The 15,702-nt window shown below is 41.8% G+C and overlaps 2 protein-coding genes across 4 annotated transcripts in view; one reads left to right on the forward strand and one right to left on the reverse strand.

The window, feature by feature from the left end:
* Nucleotides 1-9,061, forward strand: part of nectin4a (nectin cell adhesion molecule 4a) — a 27,991-nt gene extending 18,930 nt beyond the window's left edge. For both annotated transcript variants that reach the window (XM_046327929.1, XM_046327928.1), the window contains exons 6-12: nt 982-1,099; nt 4,579-4,730; nt 4,965-5,124; nt 5,278-5,353; nt 5,543-5,605; nt 5,983-6,162; nt 6,354-9,061. In XM_046327929.1, the coding sequence (XP_046183885.1) occupies nt 982-1,099; nt 4,579-4,730; nt 4,965-5,124; nt 5,278-5,353; nt 5,543-5,605; nt 5,983-6,162; nt 6,354-6,746 (1,142 nt within the window). In that variant the 3' untranslated portion in view covers nt 6,747-9,061. The remainder of the gene's footprint in view (nt 1-981; nt 1,100-4,578; nt 4,731-4,964; nt 5,125-5,277; nt 5,354-5,542; nt 5,606-5,982; nt 6,163-6,353) is intronic.
* LOC124013610 (zinc finger protein 660-like) lies at nt 7,732-14,348 on the reverse strand. 2 transcript variants are annotated; one of them, XM_046327931.1, is made up of 3 exons: nt 14,077-14,348; nt 11,923-12,183; nt 7,732-11,019 (listed from the first exon to the last, which is right to left on the reverse strand). In XM_046327931.1, the coding sequence occupies exons 1-3, from the start codon at nt 14,239-14,241 to the stop codon at nt 9,658-9,660; spliced, it is 1,788 nt and encodes a 595-aa protein (XP_046183887.1). In that variant the 5' UTR covers nt 14,242-14,348; the 3' UTR covers nt 7,732-9,657. The 2 variants fall into 2 exon arrangements, with proteins under 2 accessions (XP_046183887.1, XP_046183886.1); XM_046327930.1 differs by having other exon boundaries at nt 14,071-14,348.
* Between the last annotated feature and the right edge of the window lie 1,354 nt (nt 14,349-15,702).

Below are 15,702 nucleotides of genomic sequence, written 5' to 3' on the forward strand. Positions count from 1 at the left end.
TTGGTCAGGATGACGTCTATGAGGGTGCCCTTGTTTACAGATTTAGGGTTGTACCTGGTGGGTTCCTTGATGATTTGTGTGAGATTGAGGGCATCTAGCTTAGATCGTAGGACTGCCGGGGTGTTAAGCATATCCCAGTTTAGGTCACCTAACAGAACAAACTCTGAAGCTAGATGGGGGGCGATCAATTCACAAATGGTGTCCAGGGCACAGCTGGGAGCTGAGGGGGGTCGGTAGCAGGCGGCAACAGTGAGAGACTTATTTCTGGAGAGAGTCATTTTAAAAATTAGTAGTTCGAACTGTTTGGGTATGGACCTGGAAAGTATGACATTACTTTGCAGGCTATCTCTGCAGTAGACTGCAACTCCTCCCCCTTTGGCATGTTGTGGTGATGTGGTGTAGCCTATAAATGGCATATTTATTAGAATAAAAATTCAATTCATTATGACACTGTCTTTCCTCCCTTCCTCACTTGACGCTGCCATGCAGCTGCTGCTCCTGTCATTGTCACGGTCACCAGATTCAGTGTCAGGGACGTTGTTGTTAGTCTCAATCTTCTCATGTTGCTCAACTTTACTAAATAAATGTGTTATGGGCACATATGACCAAGTCTCTTCATCCTGTTCTTCCTTTTCAGCCCCAGATTTATACCTACTTTTCATTTTAGCCAGAGTTCAGATTTTTTGCTAGATAGCCAGCTAGATCTGAAGCTAATCCCCACCAATTTTGTTCAATGAAATGAAAAATGTTCTTGAGGGCCCCTCTCATTGGCTGCCATATCTACTATGAATTAAACCAAGCTTGTATTAGGCTACAGAAATGTGTACCTGCAGTTACAAGGTAAATAGCTATACCATGCTGGTAAATAATATGCACAGACAAATGACCTGGTGAAGCCTACACATGGGATATTATCATGTAGTAGCATTGTCCATGTGTGTTAAAAATCAATTGCTCTCTGATCTTGTTTCTCGATTGAAGATCCTCCTAATGCAGAGATCTCTGGGTTTAATCATAACTGGTATGCTGGTCTGGAGGGAGCTGCCCTCAGCTGTGTCAGTGGAGGAAACCCCAAACCACAGAGTTTCACCTGGACCAGGTAACACATGCCCTCCCTGCCTGTCGGCCTCCGTCTGTCTGACAGACTCAACTGACTCACGCTCTGTCTGTCTGGCATAATCTGTTTTTGTTTTGATTTACTGGTAATTCTATTAGTCAGTTTTTAATGGTGTTTACTAAGCCAAACGGGGGAGGTCAGGAGTTGTTTCTAGTTTTGCTATGAGTTCCACTTGCCAGCTTTCATTGTCAATAATCATTTGATTGAGTTCCATCGTTAAACAAAGGTTAGATGCATGGTCATACCGTTTTGGTTCAGGGACAGTTCAAATGGGACATGGGTATCAGATATGTTGTCTTACACGGTGATGATAGCTGTGCTGAAGCAATCCCATAATGGCGGAGCTGACTGAAGTTCTTGTGGTTTCTCTACCTGGCAAATGTTTCTGGTAACCTTTGGAAGACATACCGCTGGAGTAAACCATTCTCGGGTGTGTTGGAGGTGGAACAAACCATCTACTGGAAATTACAACAAACAAAAAATGTCTCATTAATAAAAAGATGACAGTTAGGCCTATGTCTGCTAGTGCGGACGATGTACAGTACCAGTCGAAAGTTTGGACACAGCTACTCATTCAAGGGTTTTCTTTATGTGTACTATTTTCTACATTGTAGAATAATAGTCAAGACATCAAAACGACGTGCAAACTTTTGACTGGTACTGTGTGTGTGTTTAACTGGATCGTGGCCAACTGGGCACACACTGGTTGAATCAACGTTGTTTCCACGTCATTTCAAGGAAACTAGTGGGGTGAGACATGTGTCACCAAGTCTTAAGCTGTTAGTCACATGAACACACCTGCAAGACGTGTTTGTGTGTTAGTAACACGCACACACACACACACATACACTAGACACACAGACAGCACGCTCACACACCCACACTGATTCCCTCTCTCACCCTTATATACTTTAGACTTAGATCTCTTGTTACACTCCATCGCTCCTTGCTTTACTTACACTCCACCTTAAAACACACCCCTCCTTAAAACACACCCCTCCTTAAAACACACTCCTCCTTAAAACACACACGATGCCCTCACGCTCCTGATTTAATGATGAGTAAGAAAGTTAAAGAGGCCCAAAGATCATACCCCCAAAACACGCTAACCTCTCACCATTACCAATAACAGGGGAGGCTAGCATTTATTTGTGTAACTACATTGTCCAGCAGACCAATGAAAACTAAGGCTCGTACAGAGCTAGAGGGAAATGCTTTTACAGTTCTCTGCCCCTTCCGATTGGAACACGCTTCAAAAGGTCCTGGAAATACAGGAGCTCGTCCCTTTTCAAATGGGTTTAAAGCTAGGTTAAACACTGTGATGGGCCATGAAGTGGGGGGGCTGTCAATGTTTTCACCCCTAGTTGCACCACACTTTCCCAAACCATGTGTAAATTTTTTTAAAAACTGTAGTGCTTTGTGTTTTATGTTGTAAATGTGTCTGCAACTTTGTGTGCTGCTATATTGGCCAGATCTCCCCCCAACCCCTCTTTTTACGCTGCTGCTACTCTCTATTTATCATATATGCATAGTCACTTTAACTATACATTAATGTACATACTACCTCATTTGGCCCGAACAAACAGTGCTCCCACACATTGGCTAACCGGGTTATCTGCATTGGTGTCCCACCACCCGCCAACCCCTCTTTTACGCTACTGCTACTCTCTGTTCATCATATATGCATAGTCACTTTAACCATATCTACATGTACATACTACCTCAATCAGCCTGACTAACCGGTGTCTGTATGTAGCCTCGCTACTTCTAAAGCCTGTCTTTTTACTGTTGTATTATTTCTGTACCTACCTATTGTTCACCTAATACCTTTTTTTGCACTATTGGTTAGAGTCTGTAAGTAAGCATTTCACTGTCTATACCTGTTGTATTCGGCGCACGTGACAAATAAACTTTGATTTGATTTAATTGAGACTAACCTGGTAAATTAAAGGTAAAATAATTTAAATTGGGCACAATATGACCAAAACAAACTGAAAACCATGTTTGTGGTAAATTAAAGGACCAACTTTTACAAATTACATTTTTAAATTGGGCACAATATGATGACATCCAGTGGAAAAAACAATAATCTAAATATTTTAAGGGGGGGGTGAGAAGGATTACTTTAAAACTTAAAAACTGAAAATGCATCCAACATGTTTGTGGAGACACAAGGGCCTGATCAGAGCCTGATATATTCATTGGTCTTGTAGCGGATGCTACTGGAAGCCAGTGGAGAGAGCGGAGGAGCGGGGGACCAACTTTTGGCTACTTTAATAGACTATGTGAATTTGTCCAAATACTTATGGCACCTTTTAAATGGTGGGACTAGATACATAAAGTGCTTTAATTTCTTAACGGTAAAACATATGTATGAAAATACTCTCAAATAAAAAGTGACATTCTGTACTGTCACCTCCTAAGAAACATTTGATATCAAATCCAAAATGCTGGAGTATAGAGCCAAATGAAACGTTTTAGCTTCACTGTCCAAATAAATATGTAGGGTAGTATACTTTCACTCCCCCTTAAAACTCACACGACGCCCACCCGCACGCACGCAGCAGGTAAACCAGTTTGCCTCTTTGTACTCCTCAATGCAAAGCAGCGGGAGAAGTAATAACCGTGCTGTCATATTGTCATGTTGCAGCTTGTGCGGAATGCAAACAGAGGACGCAGTTTCACACGAGGGAGGAAGGGAGGGGGGCCGGGTGAGAGAGGTTAGAGAGGGAAGAGAAAGGAATGAGTTTGGGCTCCGAACAGGAGGGGTCGAAAGACAGGGAATGGGGGAAGTGGGTGGTATCGAGCCAAAGTGGGCATGGGACGGGGGAGGAAGGATCCACTGTGGATTTGTTTAGAACATTATCAGGCAGTGTGATCTGTGTCTATGTAAAATGTTTACGGTTCCTGTTTCTGTTTTCTTCTGCACATTGGGGCTCATAAAGAGTCTGTTCAAAAGGCCCAAAACAGGACTCAAGTATATAGTAGCCTATTGTTCAGATATAAGACATTTCAAATGGGAGTTCTGGGCCTGTATTTACACTGTCTCAGAGTAGGAGTGCTGATCTAGGATCAGGTCCCCCCCCTTATTCACGATTTAAAAACCCAGACTGATCCTAGATCAGAACTCCTACTCTGTGATGCTTTGTGAATACGGGTCCTGGTTTGTTGTGGCCTGCTTCATGTCCTTGTGGTGCTCATTTGACCTTTACGGTTAGTGTTGTTTGGTGGTCAGTAGTCAATTGTATTTTGGGATGTGTTGCTGTGATGTTTGGGTTAGTGTTGTTGTTTTGAATGTGGTGTTTTTTACAACACTGTTGGGTGTGTTGAAAGAGTGTGTTCAGGTTCAGTGAGTGGTGTTGGGCGTTAATAGTCATGAAATTCAGCCCATTATTGTAGGATATACTGTATTCTTCTGTTAAGCCCTACGTTAAGTGCTATAGTATTTCTGTTATGCGCAGGAAGGGTGGAGACTTACCAGAGGGCGTTACGGCAGGGAATGGATCCCTGCTGTTCAATAGGCCCCTCGGTTTGACAGACGCTGGTATCTACCAATGTGTGGCCTATAACGTTGTGGGGACCGGGAAAGCAGAGGTGGAGATCACTGTGACGGGTAGGTTGTGTTGTCACTCTGAGTCATATAAAACAAATCACTTATTTTTTTATAGTAGTCCAGGATGTATGTTTTTTTTGTTGTTGCTGTAGGACTCCCATGTTTCTTTCCTAAAAAAATAACTCTATTATATTAATGGTGCCAGTTAAGCATTTGGATTACATGTTCACTCCTGTATTCAATATGATGTGCATGTTGATTATGACATCACTTCCTGTTGTCCCTTTCCCACAGAGTTTCCTCAGAAGCCGGTGTTTTTCAACAGTCTCCTGATGATCATAGTTGGCGGGGTGGCTGGAGGACTGCTACTCATCATGGTCATCATAGTAATCTCAGTGACCCGTTACCACAAACGCAAAAACAAGAAACTGGAGAGAGAATTGAATGTGAAGAAGTATGTTTTCAAACCTCACAGTAACTCCCTTGAAATTGTTCTAGAATCTAAATGACAAATGTTACACTGAAAACAGTAAATGCTTTTTGAATTAAGGATATTTTAACGGTATTTTAAGGTTTTTCTCTCTCTTTCTCTCATTCTCTCTCTCAGGGAGGAGATCAGTACACTCTCCAGGCAGGCCTCTTTCAGGAGAGTCAACTCAGTCAGTACGGATGCTAGAGGACAGGTATATAATATTACCATGTCTTACAATCTGTGGTCTCGTCTCAACAGTCTAGGCATGCAGTCATTTTGTAAATAAATACTTGCAATTCCATGAGCATTATCCATTTACCTCGAGCTAATATGGTAATCTCTCCCTCTCTGTCTCCCTCCTTTTCTCCTCCCCTCCCTCTCTCATCCCTTGTTCTTTCAGATGGAGGAGAATATCCCTCTCAGAGTGGAGGGTACACTGCGGACCAGTCTGTCCTCTCTAGGGGTCAGTCTTAATTTCACTCTTTCTCTGCATGCGTGGAACCTTTAGATTTAACCTTCATATTCATGGCTTCTGAGTTCTGGGTGGCACATGCACAATGTGACATATGCACAATGTGTTTAATTAACATTTATGTAGTTAAATGAAATGTAAGGAGCTTATTTTCTCAAAGTAATATTTATATTTGAAAATAAAAGTAGTGCATCTCACATACCCTATATGAATTATACTTCATACTAATGAACTGTTACGTTATTAAGACTTCATGCTTTCTCTCCATCTTCTGTTCTGGAACTCCCGCTTCGGAAGCCATTTTAAATCAGACTATTCAGTGCAAAATGTGTGATGTGTTTAAAGCTCTCTCTTTCCTTCACATCCAGGATCCAGGGCGCATCAGGGACAGTCGCTCTACTCTGGTAGGGGGAGGTGGACTAGACTACCTAGGTCGACCTGTTCTGAACAACTCTTCACGACGAGGGAGGGAGAACAGAGCCATGGACAGAGAGGAGGAGAACAGACTTAGGGTGGAGTCATACGTACGGAATAGCACTATGTCTTTGGTAAGTGTGTGTGAGAGGCATGAGGAATCAAGAATTGCATACTCACTTTCTTGTAAATTGCTATGAAAATTAGAACCTTTTAAACGCATAGGTTTAGTATAGGTTGCTAATAGTGATACTCAAATTAGCCCTAGTTATATATTTCCTCTCTTTAACCACATGGTTACCCCTTGTCTCTGTTTGACTCATAGGGAACCCGTCTCCACCTGCCAATCCAACCCTCTCCCTTCCCAATGGAACAGTCCACCAAGCTGCTGAGGTCCCTGAACGGCAGCGTCATCATCCCAACAGAGGGGGGTTTACATGCACGGAACTCCCCTCTCAGCTGCAGCTACCCTCCTGTCACAGACGACGAACAGGAGGAGGGTGAAAGTGTGGAGGGGGAGCGGGGGACAAGCTCCAGGATGAGTCGTTTAGATCAGGGGAGGTCAGAGGACCAGGACAACAGTTCTCAGATCTCAGACGCGGAACGTGGACACAACCATCACTTCCAGCAGAACAACGGAACGCTGAGACCCAAAACCCGGCCCAACGGCATCCCATCCCCACACGCCTCCCTCATCCATAAGGCCCAGATTGTATAGATGGGTCCGGGCAAGAGCAGGTGTCGCACTATACGACAAGGATTGGTTGTGACTTTGGGATAGGCGCTCGCCGGTGTGGTGGCATACCCCGGTGGCAGCCAGTTTACCTCCTTTTCACTTCTAGAACATCCCTTGCCTCCGCCTCGAGCTCTCAGACATTTTTGATCCAACATGTAGAGGTTCTTATTGGTGAACAGATAACGCTTCTGATTGGTGTAGAGATACAAATAAGTAACACATACGTTTCACAGGAGAAGAGCTGGACAAATTAAAAGCTTATGAATGTCAGGTTGCACATAGACCGAAGTAATAATATGTTACTGTATATAATATCACAGCAATAACTATCACTACAGGAAGCATCAAGAGGACTTTTACATGATTTTGTACCCTAAAAAGACTTTTTTTTTTACATGTATTTTTATTAAGACTTGATGACAGGACACTGTAACCGAGAAACAAGATTTGAATATCATCAAATACTGTGACTCCTAACTGAACTCAGCGAAGAGGCATTCAGTAGAAGCACCAATAGCGCTTGCCCGTTCGAAAGAATCTATGTGTTGGTGAACTTTCACTCTCCTTTCCTCTGGATGAGGGGATACAACACATACTGATCTGTTCACCTAATATTGAGTCCATCTTTCTAACTTTAAGTGTGGCAGGGGTTTATTTAGATATACTCCTCCTTTCCATGAACCTCTGTGTGCACAAACAACACTTTCAACTCGCTATAGTCTTTGATGCCAAAAGCCAATGAGACTGCATTTTCGCTGTGGAAAAAGTACCCAATTGTCATACTTGAGTAAAGTAAAGATTACTCAAGTGAAATTCATCCAGTAAAATACTATTTGAGTAACAGTATTTGGTTTTAAATATACTTAAGTACATTTTAGCAATTCCATTTATTTTTTCATACTTAAGTATCAAAAATAAAAGTATTACTCATTTAAAATTTCTTATATTAAGCAAACCTGACACGATTTGCTTTTTAAAATTGTTATGTACTGATAGACAGGAGCATACTCCAACACTCAGACATAATTTACAAACAAATATTTTTGAGTGAGTTTTCCAGATCAAAGGCAGTAGCGATAACCAGGGATGTTCCCTTGATAAGTGTGTGAATTGGACCATTTTCCTGTCTGGCTAAATGTTCAAAATGTGACGAGTACTTTTGGGTGTCAGGGAAATTGTATGGAGTAAAAAGTACATTATTTTCTTACTGAATGTAGTGAAGTAAAAGTAGTCAAATATAAATAGTAAACTACAGATACCCCAAAAACGACTTTAAGTAGTACTTTAAAGTATTTTTTACTTAAGTAGTTTACACCACTGCATTTTAGACAAGAGGTTAAAACAGCTTTGATATGAAATGTTTTACACAACAGTGAGATCCTATGTGAAAGTCTACTAAAACTGAGGATGTAAAAGCATTGTTCTATTTTCTTACACCAGACATTTAGACAATCAAACTGTTATATGCCTATGTTTGTATACATACAGTTAAAAGAGCCTTTGCTTTGTAGGCCAATATGAAGTATTATTATGTCTGATTCTACTGTATTATAATTCATTGGCTGCATCCGAAATGGCACCCTATCCCCTACATAGCCCCTGGTCAAAATAAGTGCACCATATTGGCATAGGAGGCCATTTCAGCCGCAGACATGCTATCGACCGACATCTCTATAAGTGGGTTTCTTTCACGCCGTACTCCAGTAAATGGCTTATTGTAGTTCCCTGGTTTGTACTGTATGTATGGGATTCATGTGTGGAACTTTGTTGTTTTAATGCACATGTACTTCTTTAGGAGATTAGCAATATCGTTCTGTTTTCTATATCAATTGTTCCGTTGTATAATACTGTAACACTGATCTTTCTGAGTGAACGTAATACCTACATAGAATGTAAGAGGTTGGAAGTATATACACCGCCCCCTGGTGTGCACCAGTGAATAGTGCAAGAAAGTTCAGGGATCTTGCTGTAAGGTCTGCAGACTGAGTTTTTCCTGGCGAGGTCACGTGGTCATGTGAAAACCCCTGACCCAACCACGTGCTCCATTAGCCACAACTGGGGCCTGTTCAGAAGGATGTTGATATAGAACGTTCAGATTCAGAAATGTATCGTGTCGAACAGACATGATTGGTAGAATAAGGAATCGTGTCAGCTCTATTCATTCTATTTCTATCTGCAACAACTGTTTCACATCACTAAAACCATCCCTGCATATCTTCTAAAGATGGAGATGTGTTCATTCAGGGAGGGTGTATGTCTGCTCAATGTATTATTGTGAAATAAACTTCTTGAGGGTTTGAGTCGTGGTTGAGTAGTGACTGGGTGATAGACCCTATTATTTTTGGTCAAAAATTAGTTAGTCATTTTTGCTACATTAAATACATGCTTAATCACATGGACAAGTATCCTGCCATTTTTCTGCTTCTGTTCTCTATCACATAGAAAGTGTTAATGGTAGTATACCGATTTAAAAAGTAAACATGCATGATTGTAATATGACAAGAACATATTACAACTTTAATCACAATTCAAAAATAACAATGAATGTCAAAGCATTGTCAGAACGAAAGTTACAAGTTGTGCCTTTAACCTGCGTCCTCCCAGGGGCTTCGTTTCGGAAGGGTTATTAGATTCCCTCCAATATTAGAAAGAGATAAATTGTTTCAAGTCAAACAAACTAATTCCGCAGCCTCCTCTCAACAACCCTGAACCATATGGCTTCTGAAATGTATGATATCCTTATATTTTTTGCCACATTTCCCACAGGTGTGGAGTTCGGTCACAGAGTGAAATTTTGCTACATGGGTTTTAAGGTAGGACGCAAGAGCAAAGGTCTTACCACAGTAATCACAGGCGAACGGCTTCTCTCCGGTGTGCAAGGCCACATGGACTTTTAACGATTCGTGTTTATAGAAACCCTTGCCACATTCGTCACAGGTATAAGGGGGTTCTTCGGTGTGTGTGCGTTCGTGTCTCTTGCGCTCACGTTCACCTTGAAGCCTTTCCCACAGTAGCTGCACGCTAACGGCTTGCTGGTCAGGTGCGAGGCTTGATGCATCTTAAGGTACCTTGACCGAATGAAGGTCATTGGGCATTTGCCGCAAGCATACGGCTTGGAGTCCGTGTGAGTCTTCTTATGGTCGCTAAGCGTATACTTGGTTTTGAAACACATCCGACACTGAGGGCACTGGAATGCTCTCTCTTCTGAATGAACACTTGCGTGAATTTTCAAATTTTCTTTTTTTCCGAAGCACTTCCCACATGTTGGACATTGGAACGGCTTCTCTCCCCTATGGACTGATGCTTGGTGCTGTTTGAGTTCGGAAGGAGACTTGAAACCCTTTCCACACAATTCGCAACGGTGAGCTCCTCCTCCGCTGTGGGTTTGCTGGTGATTCTTGAGGTATTTCAGCTTTACAAAGGTTTTTGGACATTTGTCACAAGCATATGAGTTTGAATTTGAATTGTGCAATATTGTATGTTCCTTGAGGCCATTTTTACTTTTAAAACACTTCTGACACACGAGGCATCGGAACGGTTTCTCTGTTGAATGGACGCTTGCATGTTTGTCCAAATAACTCTTTGTTGCAAAGCACTTCCCACATGTTGGACACTCAAGCGGCTTCTCTCTCCTGTGGACCACCAATTGGTGATTTCTGAGCTTCCAAGCAGTCGGGAAACATTTCCCACATAATTCACAACAATAAGGTCTCTCTCCTGTGTGAGTCCATTGATGCTGTTTAAAATTACATAATTTCTTAAAAACCTTACCGCAGTCCGGACAGAGGTACTCTTTCCTGGTGTTGGTAGTCTTATTTTGTTTCCTGTTTGGCCTTGGCTTTCTGTTGTGAAGAGATTCATCACTCGAGGTTTGTCCGGCATTAGCATTCTCCTCCTCCCATTGGTCATCATCTGCGTTCTCCTTACTTCCGTCTGATTGTGCCACCATGGGTGCTTCTGTTCTCTTCTTTTCCCTCCTGGGTATAGTGGATAGCACAGAATCCGCACTGAGACTTTGTGCATCTGTACTTAGGGCCTGAATGTCTGTAGGCCTGCTTTCTGCCTCTCTGTCTGTTGGTCTACTTGCTTCTTGTTTGGCCTTATTTGGCCCCTGTTTGTTAGACTTAGTGAGTGAGGAAGGTAATTTTGCCAGAGATATAAAGCATTGTTTCATCTGTATGGTTTTAACTCTGATCGTGGTCTCCTTGCAATTTGTAGTCTTGTCAGCCTCATCAATGGGAGTTGGCACTTCAACCTGGGAGAAAAAAAAAATGGATTGGATCTCCAACATACACACAGTCACAGAGCAGCACCCCTGGTTTAGGTTATGGAGTTAAGTGCCTTGCTCAATGGTACAATGGCAGTACATGTCAGTCCAGGTATCCAAGCATAATAACAGTAAAGGGCTCATGCCCACTGATAACGTCAGCCCCCTGGACTGCATAATTCATGCAAATGATGGGGGTCACCTTGGGGTCATGATTGGGGCTGCACCAAATGATTGATGTATTATAATAATTGATTATGCTTATGTTGTATTCATAGAAGGGGAAGGGCTATAAGACCCTCCCCCACTACATTTATGGGGTCCTGGACCACAGATTAGCAATATATGCATTATTATGAGATTATTTTCTAGTCTATGCCTCTTATAAGAAACGTTATGAGCAGATGTGAGAGCTATTGTGGTCAAAACAGGGTGTCTGTGAGAAAGCGCCTCAAGGCTAAAAGAGATACATAGACACAGACCCCTGCAGGGGAGTAAATAGATAAGAGACAAGTCAGACATACCACTGTAAGCCACACGGGAATGGAAAATTACTGCTGAGCCCTTAGAAAACACTGGACTATTGTTTTCTCCTGCAAGTTTGTATAACTGTATATGCATGGGCTTGGTCTCATGAGTAGAAGGTGTTGACGTAGGCAGTTACATCACTAGGGGTTGACTGCAAGCGTATTAAAGCAACTTTGACCTGTTTTATTTTGCAGAACTTCCACATGCGTGCTGTGTTTCTGTTGTCAACTTCTGTCTGCAATTGCATTAATAAAGGTTTGATTGATTTACTTAAAGAAGATTTTGTCTGATTGCTGATTTCGCCAATAAGCCAAAGATTGACAAGGAACCTACACCTACACAAACATGTTAAATATAACATACCTCCAAATCCTCTGCAAATTCCGATGAATATGATAATCCCGTCCATTCCTGCTCTTCCAATGTCTGTGGGGTTCTTCCCAATGTCTTTTCAGGTATCTCCTTACCATCAGTCATCTCCAATAGCTTAACTTTCAGAGATTTAACCTCACTTTGACTCTGGCATATCTTTGAACACAGAGCTGCAGTACCTTTGGAAATCAAGTGGTTGATTTTGATAATAGTCTTTGTCACGAACTGTTTCATCACACATTTCAACTGGACCTAGAACAAGAAAACATATATAGATATATTTTTCATTCCACAACAACCTGTTTTCAAGCTGATTAACTATGGATAGAAAACAAATTAGCTCATACTTTAAAGGGATAATCCACCCCCAGAAATGAAAGTCTCACCCCAAACTCACCCCATTCCGTATAAATGTGCGCAACCGCAACATTCAAACGAGGCTACAAAGAAAACTAATGGGACTGTAGCAACTGTGTTGACTTCAAAATCGGGGGTGTGAACTAGGTTTCTATTCAAGCGTTGATCGACATGGTAATGGCTCTATAGTATTGGAGAAATTTTGAAAAAAAAAATGGCCCTTCCGTTACATCTAGACGTGTCATGTCGTAATGTAAAGCACACATAAAGCATCTATTTCTGTCTTACAATCTCTCTCCACCAGGTGTGCCACTTCTCATCTTTTAAAAACAATAAATGGACAGTGACGGGGTAAGGGGGGGATACCTAGTTATCATTGCATGCGATCATCATTTTCAAAGCCGCTGTTTACTTGTAAGATCACTTTAGCACCGCCCTAAAAACCTGATTCAAATTCGACACAAACCTTCAAATAGGTATGTAATGACACATTATATAAACTCTTTATAGTGTTTTATTTACATTTTAGAGGCGATAAGGTGATAAGTTGGACAGATCGAGTGAAAAAAAGCTATTTTCCCACAGGACATCTCTCCTTCTCACTATCACGCATTAGTTTCGCTTCCCCACCCGCCATTTTTAAAAAGAACCTACGGGCTCATTGCCTGCTTGAATTATGCAGAAACGGGCAGTGTTAGGTCATGTAATTGATTCTGTTGGAAAGGGGAGAAATTGTACTTTACAATGGTATTGACATTGATCTGGAATTATTACGTTTTTGGGGCGCTAAAATAAGGGCAATTGTACGGACCAAGGCGATGTACGAGTTTACGTTAGTATTTTTTCTATGAGTGAGTAAAATAACAATTTTCCCCATAATTTAACTTCTAAGTGGTCCGTTCTCACCACTGGAGATAAAGGATAACAAACAATCACATTTTATAACTCTTAAATAATTACATGCACTCCAGATCGCCAAACCAGCCAATATATGGTAAGGGTATATACTTGTCTAGAACACACTCATTTATTTATTTCGTTAAAACAAATTATATATATTTTGCTTAGGGTGTGTTCGTAAATTAAATCTGAAGTACGCTCTGGGCGTTCGTAATTTTACTCGCCCTAGCAGAGCTGGTTAGGCTATTTTCATGTTATCCAGAGCATTGGTGACTGTAACTGCACAGCTAGCAACAATTTAATTACGCTTTTCCGCCGTGGTTTACTAACACTGGCCATATTCAAGCGGTGTCGATCATTCGTAAATTCATCAGTTATTCTGCACTCTGTCACACTCCGATAAGTGCTCTGAAATCAGAGTAGATAGCCAGAGCGAATTTACTAACGGACCATTTGATGTGTTCTATCTAAACAGTGTACCAAATGAGTAACTACCATCATGCAATGCGCCCTTTGTGTCTGTGGGAAAGGGCCGTTGGTGCCATAGCAACGTCTGTACTTTGCGTTGTCTGCCTCAGAGATGAACTGCAAATTGAACATGGTCTGATTGTAGACCCCTAAATCGATAGTGCAGCGTGTTTAGACGATTTTACTACTAGCTAACTACTTCACATGCTGGTAATTGTGTTTGGCTACCTAACTAGCCAGCCCAGAGAGAGCATTGCATTGTGGGATTTGTAGTCAACTTGGGCTGCAACAGATTTCCACAACGATTTGCACGTTGATTGTATTAGTGTAATGTAACACTGCAAATCATAGGAAGTAGTGATGTTGGATGGATTATTAAACATTTTACTTGTAAAAGTAAAGTTAGCCACTTACTTTTACCTCCAACTTGGACTCCCCTGTCTTTCCTGCATCGACAATGCCTGTGCTGTGTTGTGTAGAAAAGACTGAGACCGCCATACATTTGTCAATTTCATCCTCAAACGACATCATTAATTCATCCATAATAGATACCAACTCATTATGGAAAGGATCTGGCTGCCACATCTTGTATTTGGTAGTTAATTATCAACAGCGATTGTTACATTTTTAACAAAGTACAACAACATACATAGACCGTATGACGATACACCTTCTTCTTCGGTGGGGTTTAACGGCGGTTAGCATCCAATAATGGTGCATTAACCCCACCAACTGGACTGAAGTATAAATCCATTGTTCACTGAGTGCACAAAACATTAGGAACACCTGCTCTTCCATTACACTGACCAGGTGAATCCGGAAAGAAAGACTAGATGAAGGGGAGAAGACAGGTTAAATAAGGATTTTTAAGCCTTGAGACATGGATCGGGAATGTGTGCTAATCAGAGGGTGAATGAGCAAGACAAAATATTTAAGAGTCTTTGAACACGGTATGGTAGTAGGTGCCAGGCGCACCGGTTTGAGTGTGTCAAGAACTGCAAAGCTGCTGGGTTTTTCACAAACAGTTTCCCGTGTGTATCAAGAATGGTCCACCACCCAAATGTAATGGATGTGAAACGGCTTGCTTAGTTAGCGGTGCGCGCTAAATAGCGTTTCAATCGGTTACGTCACTTGCTCTGAGACCTTGAAGTAGTGGTTCCCCTTGCTCTGCAAGGGCCGCGGCTTTTGTGGAGCGATGGGTAACGATGCTTCGTGGGTGACTGTTGTTGATGTGTGCAGAAGGTCCCTGGTTCGCGCCCGGGTATGGGCGAGGGGACGGTTTAAAAATTATACTGTTACACAAAACTCATCCAGCCAACTTGACACAACTGTGGGAAGCATTGGAGTCAACATGAGCTAGCATCGCTGTGGATCACTTTTGACACCTTGTAGAGTCCATGCCCACCGACGAATTGAGGCTGTTCTGAGGGCAAAAGGGGGTACAACTCAATATTAGGAAGGCGCTCTTAATGTTTTGTACACTCAGTGTACTTTGTGATATGAAGAGAAAAATGATCCGGCCAACTAACCGGTAGTCACTAGTTACCACAGCCACAAAGTCATAAACCCCACCTATTTCTACAATTATCTTCTTAAAATGTGATTTGAAACCTAACCTTAATCGCACTGTTAACATTATTAAGACCAAAAGGCTAATGTTTCTTTATACATTTTTACGATATAGCCAATTTTGACTTTGTGGCTCTGGTAACTAGTGGGAACACAACCTACCCCACACATTAAAAACCCACCACCACATTCCACTATTTTGACCCCATCTTATCCTACACCAGGACAACGGCCTGGCAGGAACTACCATTCAACACACCCTGTAACTCTTCTGCAGTAAAATCTCATATTAGTAAGTACTTCTCTGCAGCTGCCACCACAACACCTATTTTCTGTGACTTGCATTCCATTCCGGTGGTACAGGTGATAACCACATTTAATTTGTAGGCCTATCACTATGTACTGGAAAAAGTATACTACTCACTTTGAGCCTGTTATAGGGTCCCTCACCCTTGAACCATCTTCATCTACTTTCTT

The sequence above is a fragment of the Oncorhynchus gorbuscha genome, linkage group LG25, assembly GCF_021184085.1.
Source record: "Oncorhynchus gorbuscha isolate QuinsamMale2020 ecotype Even-year linkage group LG25, OgorEven_v1.0, whole genome shotgun sequence".
NCBI lineage: Eukaryota > Metazoa > Chordata > Actinopteri > Salmoniformes > Salmonidae > Oncorhynchus > Oncorhynchus gorbuscha.